The sequence below is a fragment of the Hypomesus nipponensis genome, chromosome 23 (assembly GCF_054491055.1).
Source record: "Hypomesus nipponensis isolate SF chromosome 23, ASM5449105v1, whole genome shotgun sequence".
Lineage (NCBI taxonomy): Eukaryota > Metazoa > Chordata > Actinopteri > Osmeriformes > Osmeridae > Hypomesus > Hypomesus nipponensis.
This window is the reverse complement of record NC_140383.1, coordinates 23,560,466-23,573,991: the sequence shown is the minus strand read 5'-3', so window position 1 is coordinate 23,573,991 and position 13,526 is coordinate 23,560,466. Positions and strand designations below refer to the sequence as shown.

Below are 13,526 nucleotides of genomic sequence, written 5' to 3'. Positions count from 1 at the left end.
TTCAAATGACTGTAAATCATAAGAAGGTGCTCCGCTCAAGCCAAGGATTCAAGACGGGCATCTCCCGCGGTACTTTGTGGGAGCTAAGAGGTTCACTATGGAAAGTTACAAAGTGGATGTTTGTTGTCGTGCTGGAGTGTGGAGCCTGTAGTGTCCGTGGGCCCGTGAGGGACCAGGCCTCAGGTATGGGATGCTGTCAAACTCAATCACACCGAGCCAGAGCCGGCTCCATCCAGGACCCTGCAGGGCTTCTTCCTCCAATTACATCCTGACAGGGGTCGCGACCCCACAGACCCTGGCCTTCCACAGGCAACCTGCAGGCTGTCCGCTCCGGCCTGGCTGATTCACTTCAACACCCCTCTGTCACCAGAGAGACTGAGCGAGGGAATTACCGCTTTAATCCGCCAAGGAACTCACCAAATGTTACAGCGTGGCAAATTAGCTGTGGTAAAAATAGTCAATTTTTTTGGCGGGCATCATTCCTCAAATGGTCCCCAATTAGAGGGTTCAGGGATCACAGAGCATCTCTCTATCCAGGCCCCCCACTTAGGACGTCCATACACAAGTGGGAAATGGGAATTATTTCATGCAGTCACTCACTGAAGAAATGCAATTATTCAATATCGGGCATTTGAATTGGAAATGAAAAGCATGTAATTGTAATTACATTCCGGTCAGAAGGAATGAGTTTACATTGAGACCACAAAAATGTTAATGTCTCTTGGCTCTGTATTTGCTATATTCACACTCAGACAAAACAATTTTCATACGTAAAAAAAGAAAACCTACATATATCTTCTGTTTAAACAAAAATCGTGATTCATTTCCCCCAACATCAAAATCAATTAGATTTAAGCGATTCAATATAGCAGCTGCCAACTGACTGTCTGCTTTGCATGAAACTCCACAGCCTTTCCAGCCTTCAACTCTTAAGGAACAACGACATCACCAGACCCAAACGATACTTACAGTTGCACCAGCTAGCACCTCTGCAAACAGCGGGATGGTGTTATCCTCCCGCGTGAACTTGTCTCTCACAAAGTCATTCATCTGGAGAGAAAAGAATCAGACACCAAAGAAAAAAATCATTTAAAAAAAGGAAAACAAGAACAAGACCGATATATGAGTGCAGGCTTGTTTTGCGTTTGGAAAGTGCATTCCTATGCATGCTACGGTGCCATGATGTTTACCATACATAGTGTGCAACTGCCCTCCGCGAGGCAGTCTGAGGTAAATACTGGAATGACTTGCCGTGAGTTTGATAGCTTTTTCCGGGGCGACACCAATGAGCTGTGGTAGGAGACCTGCAAAATATGATTCATGGAGACCATTTAGATGACCCGACAGAGGAGGAAGAATCCCTGACGCCAAATGAATCCATCCATTGACAGTCACCACAATGCCATCTGCATGATTCTTGTACGGGTAAAATAAACCCATCAATATTTACAGATACGGGGCCCTGATACATCTGATGCTCCAAACTACAATGCTGCCATTGAAGGGGAAAACAAAACGCCTCAAATATGACACTGCCAGTGTGTATGTGATGGAATGGGCCTTGTTGTGGCCTGATCGCACTGTGGAGGAGGAACAGAGAGAGCTGTGTGGCCGTGTGGGGGGAGGCCGGGGGGGAGGCCGGGGGGGAGGCCGGGGGGGAGGCCGGGGGGGAGACCGGGGGGAGGGGGGCGTGCTACAACGGTGATAACCCCTGTACTGTTTCACCCTGCCGTCTGTCAGCGAGCCCAGATCAACTTCTGAAGGAGCTGCTGACTGACTGCTGCTGGTGAGCGGCCAGAGAACCACCGAGGGTGGCTGTCTCTCTGTCGATCTGGTCGGCGCGGTCGGTGGAGATAGAGAGGGAGGGAGGGAGGGAAGGAGGAGGGGAGGAGGAGGAAGGGAGGAGGGGAGGAGGGAGGGAGGGAGGAGGGGAGGAGGGAGGGAGAGCCAGGGAAGCACAGACAAAGAGCTGCAGTGAGCGAGGCAGCAGTAGATGGCAGTCTAGGCTTCCGTCGTGTGTGAGGGCTGCGTCGTGAGGGCTCCGTGTCGCTGAGCCTTCAGCAGTGTTTACGACCACACTGGGAAGCTGCTACACGAGCTCCGTCTGTGTCCTCCTTTGGGACTGCTCCCGACAACACGATCCCTGAGCTCCTATTCACCACGCCGCAGCGAGGGCAAAGGTTTCTGGTCTCAATTAGCAGCCCACGCCGCTGATATTAGCTCACGAAACACAGCTCCCTTGCCTAAAGGAGTTTCCCAGGAACTCGCCAGTAAACTGCCTAAACTGGAGTTGTAACTCTGGATATCTCTGGTTGTGTGTTTCAACATCCATTTGCATGTTTTTTCTTCACTACTCTTGATACATGACCATGTTTATCCTCTGGTCTGTGCCTCTCTGTCACCAACCGTCTCTGGAAGAGGGGATCCCTCAGTGAACTGCTCCTCTCCAGGTTTCATTCCATTTGTTGTCAGTGTGTTTTACTGGGAGTTTTTCCCTGTCTTCCTTGAAGGTTTAGGTTGGTTGAGGGGCAGTTCTACGGGCATATGTGAAGCCCTCTGTGGCATGCTTGCAGAAAGGGTTACTAAAACTAAATTTGATTTGATGAAGCGTTGCCTTCGGGTCACGGTTCATAACGAACCATCGTTGTGTTTACCCAATTTTACCCAATACAAAAACAAATAAAAATAATTTTCTTTTAACCTTCGCAATGTGGGGGGTCTGAGACAGCCCAACGGTTAAAATAAAATGCTTCACTTTGTTTTTGTATGCGGTAAAGTTGTCGCAATACAATGGTGGGTCACAATGACTGATGGGTCAGAAGGACCCGAAGAAAACAAGGGTTAAGGGGGAGAGAGGACGCTAGCGTGTTACCTCTGTAGAAGCCGAAGAAGCCCTCGTATCGCAGCACTTTCTTGGCGCAGTCGAAGCTGTTCTTGTACATGAGCTCTCCCACGAAGGAGCTGGTGGAGCGCTGGTTCTGCATGCGCGTCTTCACCAGGTCGATGGGGTACACGGCTGTCGCTCCGGTCGCTAAGGGACACACGCCCCAGGGACACGCACCACACACACACACACGCATCACACACAGCCATCCGTGAACAACATCAGTGGTCACAGTCTGGTCACAGTCTGGTTACAGTCACAGCTAATCTAAGATCTAAGATCTCCGAAACACAACGTATCTGTGACATGACCGTCATTGTTTCTACAAGGTCTTCAAGTGACGTCACCGCTGGATTTCACATACTGTCTCTTTAAGCATTTGTGAGGGAAAAAAATGACAACTATTTTGCAGACACCTCTATGGGCAGTGTACAGTATATCTAATGACTGGTGTACTTCAGCGATCAAATAAATAAAGAAGCGACATGTGTGCAGGCTGAAAACAGTCATTAGGCCCAGACGGCGCAGGGAGGAAGGCTGCGCAGGCTGAAGCGAGGACTGTGTCGGGGCTGACTGTACAGAGCTTCTGCAGGTTGTCCTAACTGCAGCTCTCAGACACCTGGGCATGTCGTGTCCTGTCGAACATCAAAGAGCTCCGTAATGACTCCGTCTCTGAAACATGCAGAGAGCTCTCTGGGCCCAGAGCGCTGGCTGGGGGACACAGGTCTCATTATCACCATAAAGAGGCAGACGCTCCCCCCACCCCCTGCTCCAGAATGGCTCTCTAACCCTCTGCCGTCCACTGGTCATTCAGGACTGATCACCCTCCTGAGATGCAGAAGAATAGACTCTGGGGTCTAATAAAGACATGTGGGTCGCCGTAGAATGGGGGATGCTGGCTGCAAAATCACACACACACACACACACACACACACACACACACACACACACACACACGCACACACACACGCACGCAGACAGACAAATCGTCAGACATTCGGAGAGACAGACAGACACAGACGCTCGCACGCACACACACACACACACACTGAGTCAAGACTCTGTCTCGGTGGCTGTTGTGTCAGAGGCTCCTTGTATCAGTTCCTTCCAGTGTAATTACACAGAGATTCCAGAGTGCGGTTCCGGAAGACTTGTGTCATTCCAAAGCTCTGGCTCCAAAGACAGCCTGGAGCCACCAGAGGAACGGCAACACAATGCGGAGCCTCACATCCCGACCCCTCTCTCCCCGCGGCACAATGAGCGGCCCCAGGGCCCCAGCGAGCCAGGCTGGCCGGCTAGGGTTACCCCCTCCCCGACCCAGGGGCTCAGACCCAGACATGTCACTCACCTCCAGCCAAGGCGCCCAGACCGAACCTGTAGGCAGACTCTGCAGCCTGGAGCCAGACGGGGCGAGAGCCTTCCCCGTGAGTGTGCTGTGGAGGAGAGAGGGGGGAGACGGGGACAAATGGTCAAATGAATCTGGAGAAAGACGGGGGGATCAGAACACCACGAATGAATCGAGCGACTATTAAACTGTGGCGAACCAGATACATTGAGGAAAGAATAATGCTACGGAGCTCTCAACAAAGGGGGAGAGCTATGGAATGTAGACATCTCATGGTATAAATCTAATTCATATAAGCCAGTATTGTATGTCACCATCACTGGCTCTGGGATATGGCTGTCTGGCCAAAGATGAAAACGTTTTCCAACCATTGATTAAAATAAAGCCTGTGAAAGGCTAAAGGTTTTCTTTTACTTGTACTACAAAGCCTAATTTACAGTTATCTATTTGATCTGGCGATTATTCCTTTTTTTTTTGTGGGAAGTGGAGCCGCACAGTTGTTACTAAGGAACAGAGTAACGCTGCGAGCACTTCCCATGTTCCGATAAGCATCGCCTGTGACTTCTTCTAACGCTGGCTGACGGAGCCTCGGCCAGAGTGTGGGTGTCCTCGTAGGGTGTAGTTAGGAACCTGTCCCAGACCAGACCCCCCCCGCACCCCTCCCCACCATCCAGCTGCTTCCTCTGCAGGGCCTGAGCGCTAACGAGATTGAGGCCGTGATCAAAGGGTCTGAATTACCCTGCTTCCACGAGGGCAGCCCCGGGAATGGGTCTGGGTCTCTCCCTGCTCGGAGTCTCTCCCTGGTCCCTGAGCTCACGTTCCAGGACTGAGAGGGGGACGTCCAGGGGCCCCGGAGACCTGGGGGCCGGAGGCCTGCAGGACTGAGCTGTGTGTCACCAGAGGAACTGGCAGAAGCTAACTCAGTCTCTCTCCACCCTCCCTCCCTCTCTCCCTCCCAACAGTTCTCTCTGAGGGCTCCTCACACCGGCTCGCTCCTGAAGACCCACACTGATAAAAGCCTTCTATTAGTCCCTCAGATGTGTGATTGCGTCTGATGTATATGTCTCCCACTGAATGAAATGGGACTGCTATTCAGAGAGGGGGGAACATCGCAACAATCCATTCCTCTTTTATGACGATAATTGGGGGGACTTTTATCCTAGAGTTTTAGTAATGCACTTCACACGAGGCGAGAAACATGGGCACTCTGCTAATTCAGACGGCGAACACTCTCCGGCTCACTGCTATCTCCTGACGAAACAGGGAAGGAAACAGGAAATGCATCAGGTGAAAAGCAACCAACAAAACGAAACAAAGGGAGAGTAGAGGAAGTGACATCGCGGTTACCTGTCTCTGGCTCTCTGCCAGGTGATAGGGCATGGAGCCCTCCTCCAGAGGAGCTATCCTCTCGATGTCGCCCAGGTTGAGCCGCCTGAGGGGGCCACAGCGGGGGGGAAGAGCGGCGTTACGCCAGGAAAACCCTCACACGGTGGTGATGTCAGACTTTCCATCGGCCTTTAACTGCCTTATAACTTGGGAGTTATTGCTGCTTTTATACATGCTTGTATAAACAACAGACAAACAAAGCTGGAGAGATGCCCTCGAGTTCCCCAGTAAACACAAGGGTTTTGTTACCGAACCCCAGTTAGGAGCAAATATTCCCCACTGGCCAAACGTCTCGTAAAGTCTGCAGTCCCGCTGTGTGTGTCTCTCCTAAATCAAGTCGTGGAGCCACTGTTGTTAAATGGAATGGGCAATAAGAAGGACTTTACATCCAATAAATATGGCTGTAACATTGTTATTCCATTCACAGATTCGTCCATACTGAATAACTACTTTACCTACCACGACCAGTTTATTGAATTAATGTGCGGGATTGTTACAAAGCCAATATTCTGGAATCATGCAAGCGTGCATAGTAAACAAATAATGATCTGTAATAATCTGATGTGTCCCTGCGGCTCACACGCCCTCCTTACCCAGAGTGAGAGTGGAGCTCGCACGCCCTCCTTACCCAGAGTGAGAGTGGAGCTCGCACGCCCTCCTTACCCAGAGTGAGAGTGGAGCTCGCACGCCCTCCTTACCCAGAGTGAGAGTGGAGTCCAGACAGCTGGTACAGAATGTCGATCTCCATGGGAGTGATCTGGCCGAACCTGTTGGCGGCTTGAATGAACTCCTCTGTGTGACAGGAAGGATGAGGAGAAACAGTTAGGGTTAGTCCTTTGCTCCGATGGGGTCGTCCGGTGTGAGCGCGGAGGGGCTGGTGGTGGGGGGGGGGGTTCTGGGGTGACTGGTTTACAGGAAGGCTGGATGGTCGAGGAGGTGTCTGCTTCAGGAAGGGTAACCATGGAGATGGGGGGACAGCAGAGATGAAGGACTGAACAAATACTATGCAGGGGGAAAAGGCCTCAACGAATGACCGTACGTCACAGTAGGTATTTACCTTATTTACTTAGAGCTAGGGTTAAACCTTTCCTGTGTGTCCTGCCCCTGTGCTGCTGAGAAAGGTGAAACTTATGATGGCACAGCCACATGTCACACGCGGACCAGATAGGACAGGCTGCACGTCCTTGTTTTAGCCCTGCCCACAGGCTTGTACCTTTCGTGACAAGCGTGTCCTTGTAGGAGCCGGACAGTGTGCTGTAGATCTTGCGGATCAGCTCCATGTTGTTGAGCAGAGAGTTGAAGGCGTTGAAGTAGGAGAAGCTGACCATGTGAGAAGTGCTGCCCCCAGCTGCCTGGAGAGGAAACACACACACACACTGCTCTGAACACTGGCGTCTCGTGTGTGATCTCCCGATGAGGGCCGGTGGCTCACTGGATTAATGCGCAACATGTAGGCCGAGGTTCGAATCCGGCCCAGGCCCTTAACCGCATGTCATCCCCTCTCTCTCCCCACATATCCTGGGCTCTCTAAACACACTATGTCTACCATGAAAAGAAGGCAAAACTGCCACCCCCCCCCAAAAAAAAATAAAAAAAATAATAATATATGTATATATACAGTACCAGTCATTTTCCCATTCAAAATGTGTCCAAACTTTTGACTGGTACTGTATATATATGTATTATTTTTTTAAAGAATGCTAAACACAACAGTAACATGCACAACCTCCCCTAGACAGACCTTCCCACACCCCCCCCGTCTGTCTGTGACTCACAGACACCAGGTTCTCCTCCACAAACGGCGTGAGCATGTGGTGCCTGATGGTGACCATGATGTCACTGAAGTCCAGGGCGGAGATGGAGCCGCTCTTGTTCTTGTCGTTGCGGGCGAAGGCCTGGCGGGCGTGCTCCAGCTGCAGCTCCTACGGCGAGAGAGAAGGGTCACACCGTTCACCGCACACGCACGGGGAAACGAGGGGGATAAGGCAAACGTGGAGAGACGCATCACATTACGAATGGGTAAAAACACGTGGAAGGAACAGAAGAAGAGAGTAAGGAGGACGAGGATGTGAGTGTTGGATAACGCTGAAGGCATGGCTCAGCATCAGACGTGACAGTGTTAGTCCACGGCTCTTGTAATCACCGCCGTCTCTGTGGTGAGTGGCTAATGAGAACCATGTCCTGAGGACTGTTCTCCCGGACCAGGCCTGGTGGCAGGTGTGTCCGGAGGTGGAGTGGGAGGACGGGGTATTCAATGGGACAGCCATGCAATCAGAGAGGGAGGAGGGGGAGACACTAACCTATGACCGCTGTCAAAGCTGATCACGTACTACCAGACAGACGATAACTCTCATCTAAAGAACCCAGCATGCCAGAGAACAGAGTCGTCTAGTACAGTACTGACACAGACGCTCTGATAAACTAGATTTGTAGACCGCAATCTTTACACAAACATACTGCATCTAAACGGACAAATATAATTGTACAGTATAATGGTTTTTGCTACAGGTGCTATTCCATTCCAGTGAATTCTTTGTAGACAATAACAATACATTTGCAAGTGCAGCTGGGCTTTTACAGGAACAATGCTGCTTCCACAAGGTGGCAGGACAAATGCTGTTTGAGAACTCACAGGAGTTTCACCTCTTCTCCTGTAGCTCTTACAGGCTTTGTCAAATACATACGGAACAGTAGATTTGGGGGCTGGCTTCCTTTTTAAAATTGTCCCTAAATCTCTCTGTTGAAGACGATGCCATGACGTCCAATGGCAGCTCTAGTAACAGGGGCCTTTACTGTTGGGAAGGTCTAGTCAACCATGATAAACCACACTTTGGTGTGAGGGATTCCATACCTCCGAGGAACTTCCACTCTCAGACCACCCAACTCCTCAGTTACCCACAAGACACCATTCCAAACCAGCAACTTCCCGATTCCCTGCTCTCTGCACTGCTACCGTATAAGCCTGCTCTTACCAAACGACTATTTGTCATGTTAAAGAATCAAACTTTTAGACTTTATACAAGCTCTTTTACTACCTTGTTTTCATCATGCTTAATGAAAATCGACCACCAACCACCACACACACAAAAATAATCCTTCACAAAAGAAATTGTTGGCAGCTCAGGTGGTATAGCCTTTGACTGCGGATCAAGAGGTTACAGGTTGCAATCGCTCCCGTATGTTGTTGAGGATATGAGCGACTGCTAAATGAGTATGTTACATTATTATTCTAAGGACTTTTCATGGTATGTTTGGGCTCTGACGGCACGGAGGACGCACCTGCAGGAACTGGGTGAACTCCAGGTAGCTGAGGTGTTTTTTCCTGTCATGACCGAAGTGTAGCCTGATGAACTCGCAGTCCCAGTTAAAGGGGATGTGATGGTGCACTGTCGTCTGGCTGAAGATATCACGCGCGTTCTCTGGTGAGAAAAGGAGAGCAGAGAGGGATATCTCAGGGAGATTGAAGGAAGAAAGAGACCACCAAATTTCATCTTTCTCTCATTTCTAAAGAAAACACTAAGTGGAGAAAACCAGTCGATATGCGCCGTGGGATGAATAGACCTGTTGACAATCCCCTTGGCTGTACACTGCGACGGTTCTAAACAGATTCAGGACATTCTCTGTCTGAGCCCTGCCTTCATTTTCTGATGTCTTTATGGTGCCCTCGTTCAACACAAAGAAACCTGCTGCAGGCCTTTTGTGAGCCTGCGCCGTCTTGGTTAGCCACATGCCGGATTCATGTCCTCTCCTCTATTGGCGGCGTGGGTTAGAACGGTCTGTTCAACACCGCTTGCTCGCTATTCTGCTCTGAGACCGTGGCAACGGCCGACCACCGTGGGGCTCCAAGGCCTGCCGTGAAGAAACACACTCCTGCTCTCTCTGAACGCACACTGAGGGCGTGGGCAGAGGCTACACACACACACACACACACACACACACACACACAGCCATTGACAATGACACACCTTTTCAACAACAACGCCGATATCCTACAGCCCCTACCGGCCCCGGTGTGTCTAGGTGGTTCTAACGTCGTGAGCGTAAACTGACGTGATGTACTGACCAAACGAGATGTCTCCTGTTCCACTTTTGTCGAACAGCTGAAAGGCGACTATGAACAAGGCATCCGGGACACACAGAACTGACTCAAAGGCCAGAAACTCCTGGAAAGATATCAATCTGTTTGGACAGGAAAGAAAGTCGGGGGGAAAAGGGGTCCGTCTTTACAAAGTGCATCACTTCATTGATTACATGCACCAGGCATCTCATACACATCTCACAGAGATCTTAGGAGGTCAATTATAATCAGTGACACACGTATTACAGCACCTATATAGCCAATCACAGTGTAAACATCATCGATGGCAATCATGAGCATCTTCTGCTACGGATGTTTCTTCGCGAGGTCTTCCACAACTACAGACACCCACCCGTCTTTGGTAGTGTCGGCGACCCCGGCGATCAGCTGCACGGTCTTGGGGTTGTGGTGCGGCTGAGTGTGCAGACCCAGGAAATTCTGCACAAAGTCTTTGGGGGTCATGTAATGTTCCCCCTCGTCGACCACGCTGGCATACTGCAGGGGAGAAAAACATGCTCCTGTTATATTGACAACTAGGACAGATACACAGATGCGCTATAAGAATTATAATAAAATCAATAGAAACCGGCCTAAAATGACACAAAAGCCCTGCAATTTCCCAACAGCTTCCAATTAGATGGTATAGAATACCGCACTGCAAAATAGTATTTGTTTATTTCACATAATACAGCAACTGTGTGATTCCCACGTAAGGATCTGGATAGAGAGCACAATAGAAATGTGCGGTAGAAACCAGTTGATGGGTGCTTTGGAATAAAATCAACAGATTCTACTTTGTATCTCTGCTCTCTCTCTCTCTCTGATGCACTCTCTTCTTCTTGCGACAATCAAGCTTTTGTTCTGAAGCAGTGTGTCAGTCTCTGTCTGAATGTCAATTAAATTGATTTTTGAGTCACTTGGTGTACTTTAGATTTATTTAAGTTCTATGCTTTTAGACTTTCAGTCAATGATCGACTAAAAGAACCTGAGTTCCAACCATCTGGGTCTTGTACAGAACAATTTGTTGTATTCTGTTCAATTGTATCCATTGCTAAGAGATGCAAGGATAACTCGGAGGGACAAAATGTAACTACTTGCTATCAATATGCTTTCAGATATTACAGATGTTTTATGTGAACGGTGTCTCTGCAGGTTACCCTGATCACGTTTATAAGTAAGTATGTTGCTTTAAAGCAGGACACTTCTTTGGGCACAGTACGTCTTTGTATCCCGGAGACAGTGGTCTTCCAAACATAACCGTGGAACTGAAACTCTTGCATGTTCTCAATGCACATGCCCCTGTCACAGAACACACAGCCACTATACTGTGGTACTAAAACGAACCACTCATCAAATACCAAAAGGTCATTTTTAGAGTCTGGAACGGGTTGGGTTACAAGCTGGAACAGAGATAGCTCTGGTCAAGCTACACGAACCAGCAACATAAAGGCCATGCTCTCTGTTTCCAGCCAAGTTCAGGCAGGCAATGGGAGAGAGGGCAAGGAAAAGAGGAAACATGGGGACAGAGAGTGAAAGACAGAGAAGACAGAAAGTAAGAAAGAGAGAGATAGTGAGAGAGAGAGAGAGAGTGAGAGAGGGTGTGAGAGAGTGTAAGAGAGAGTGTGAGAGTGAGTGAGAGAGATAGAAAAATAGAGTAAGAGTCAGAGAGAAAGAGAGAGACAGAAAGAAAGAGAAATAGAGTAAGAAAGTGAGAGAGTAAGAGTGAAAGAATGTGAGATAGAGAGAGAGAGAGAGAGAGAGAGAGAGAGAGAGAGAGAGAAAGAAAGAAAGAGAGAGAGAGAGAGAGAGAGAGAGAGAGAGAGAGAGAGAGAGAGAGAGAGAAAGAGGGAGAGAAAGAGGGCGAGAGAGAGGGCGAGAGAGAGAGAAAGAGGGCGAGAGAGAGAGAGAGAGGGCGAGAGAGAAAGAGAGAGGGTGAGAGAGAGAGAGAGAGAGAGAGAGAGAGAGAGAGAGAGAGAGAGAGAGAGAGAGAGAGAGAGAGAGAGAGAGAGAGAGAGAGAGAGAGAGAGAGAGAGAGAGAGAGAGAGAGAGAGAGAGAGAGAGAGAGAAATGAGAGGCTGGCAGGCTGGAGGGAGGGGGTGGGTGGGGTTAGATTCGACTTTTCAATAGAGTGCATTTGAGACAACAATTCACTGCACACTCTTGAGTTAATGTTTTAAGTGAAAGTATTAATTCCAACCAATTTATGAACTCATTTCACCACAAAATAATTAAATGTCCATTCACCTTCACAGTGGTCTCAAGTGGTTCTTAATCAAATTAGGCAGGTTGGTCAAAATGGCACTTTCGTCTATTAATTAACGCCTCCACCATATAATGTATTTAAGACAAGTAATTGCAAGGGCATACATTTCTATGATTGATATACCTCTTCAAGTTGCCTTCAGGTTAAGTAATTAAAAGTTGTGTGCACATTTGAAGACCTAAAAACTGTCCTGGCTCTGGTCGAGTCCATCGCTTTATAAACTATTGTTTGTCTCATGTTTCTCCTCCAAACAATAGCCAAGAACAGGAGTAGAGTCTGCAGCAATGATGATGACGTGTGCCTTTGAAAGCATGCAAGCATACTGACATACATAGGCCAAATGATTTGGGACTTCTGGATATCTAAAGATCCATACAAATGTCACTCCACCCTCAAAGACGGTGAGCAGAGAGAGATTCCTTGTTGAAGGAGATCCAGAATGAGTCCAAGCATGTGTGTGACCTCTCCTCTATGTAGCCTACCAAAAACTGGACTCGAAATTCAGTAGACTCTCTCTGGTGTGTAAATGTGAGTCTGTGTGTGAATCTGCCAGTTTGTGTGTGTGTGTCATGTGTGCAGGTGTAGTTTGTAACGTTTGAGTGTGGTAAAGATTATTTAAAAAAGAATAAGTGTATAAGGGGGTGTTTCCAAGGGCGCCGCCAGGAGTTTTGGGCCCCATGAATACAAAAATATAAAACGTTTATCATTTCTACTAGTTTTTATTTTTTTCAAAAATCTTAGAATCGTCCTAACTTTTATATACTATACGGCGCCCCTGGAAGATTTAACTGTATCATGGCAAAACAAAGTTCTCATGCAATGTTATTCAAGGTTATGGTTAGTAATAAACTAGTTTAGACTTGAATTACACTGTCAATGTCATTCACAATTTAGTTCATGAATAGCGTGTTAGTCTGCAATTGCAAACATAATACGTAATCCAAATAATGCAATGCACAATAAGTTAAGGAAACTTACCTTAAGAAATACATTCTTTAGCTCTTGGGGGTCGGCTCTTTTGGTTTCTTGTACCTGATGATACAGATGCAAGGTTTGCAAAGCGTATGTAGGCCTATCGTTACAAAGGGATGTACCCGATTTACATTGAAGTTCAGCACAAATCAAAGCTAAATCTACAGTCTTGAGGCATTATTATTTTCTACATTTTCCGCACTGTCAAAGTGGATCTGTTTCGGATGTAAGGCAGTTTAGTATAAATCCGCTAAGCAGGAATCGCTCTTGTCATGGACCTGACTGTATTCTACTGTACCAACACGGAACAAATATAAAAGTTGTCAACCGAGAAATAACTGTCAAGTTTACTGATACATTGCAACAAGTTAATAATTACTCTTTAGGCTACCGAAAGCGATGTGCCGGTTTAAAGATGCTCAACCTGAACTGTACAATTGAATTAAAAAACAGTTTTAACGAGTACGTTCGCATCAATTAAGAGTAGTTGTTCACATCCACTAGAAATTAGCAACGTAAATTGCACCAAACATATTCAAAAATAAAGAAATATTAACGGAGTCACCTTGACAGCCATGCTGGGTGTGACGTCACGTGG

General features: G+C 48.0%; 1 protein-coding gene across 2 annotated transcripts in view; it reads right to left on the bottom strand.

Annotated features, from left to right (window-relative positions):
* LOC146235077 (electrogenic aspartate/glutamate antiporter SLC25A12, mitochondrial-like) overlaps nt 1-13,526 on the bottom strand; it is an 18,328-nt gene extending 4,802 nt beyond the window's left edge. The window contains exons 1-13 of one of the 2 annotated variants that reach the window (XM_084688185.1): nt 13,494-13,526; nt 12,935-12,988; nt 10,046-10,188; nt 9,679-9,794; nt 8,895-9,034; nt 7,391-7,537; nt 6,829-6,967; nt 6,314-6,407; nt 5,577-5,661; nt 4,233-4,317; nt 2,873-3,031; nt 1,252-1,304; nt 970-1,050 (exon numbers count right to left, since the gene is read on the bottom strand). In XM_084688185.1, the coding sequence (XP_084544311.1) occupies nt 970-1,050; nt 1,252-1,304; nt 2,873-3,031; nt 4,233-4,317; nt 5,577-5,661; nt 6,314-6,407; nt 6,829-6,967; nt 7,391-7,537; nt 8,895-9,034; nt 9,679-9,794; nt 10,046-10,188; nt 12,935-12,988; nt 13,494-13,505 (1,308 nt within the window). In that variant the 5' untranslated portion in view covers nt 13,506-13,526. Of the gene's footprint in view, nt 1-969; nt 1,051-1,251; nt 1,305-2,872; nt 3,032-4,232; nt 4,318-5,576; nt 5,662-6,313; nt 6,408-6,828; nt 6,968-7,390; nt 7,538-8,894; nt 9,035-9,678; nt 9,795-10,045; nt 10,189-12,934; nt 12,989-13,319; nt 13,341-13,493 lie in introns of those variants that run through there. The other variant, XM_084688186.1, reaches the window with a different exon arrangement.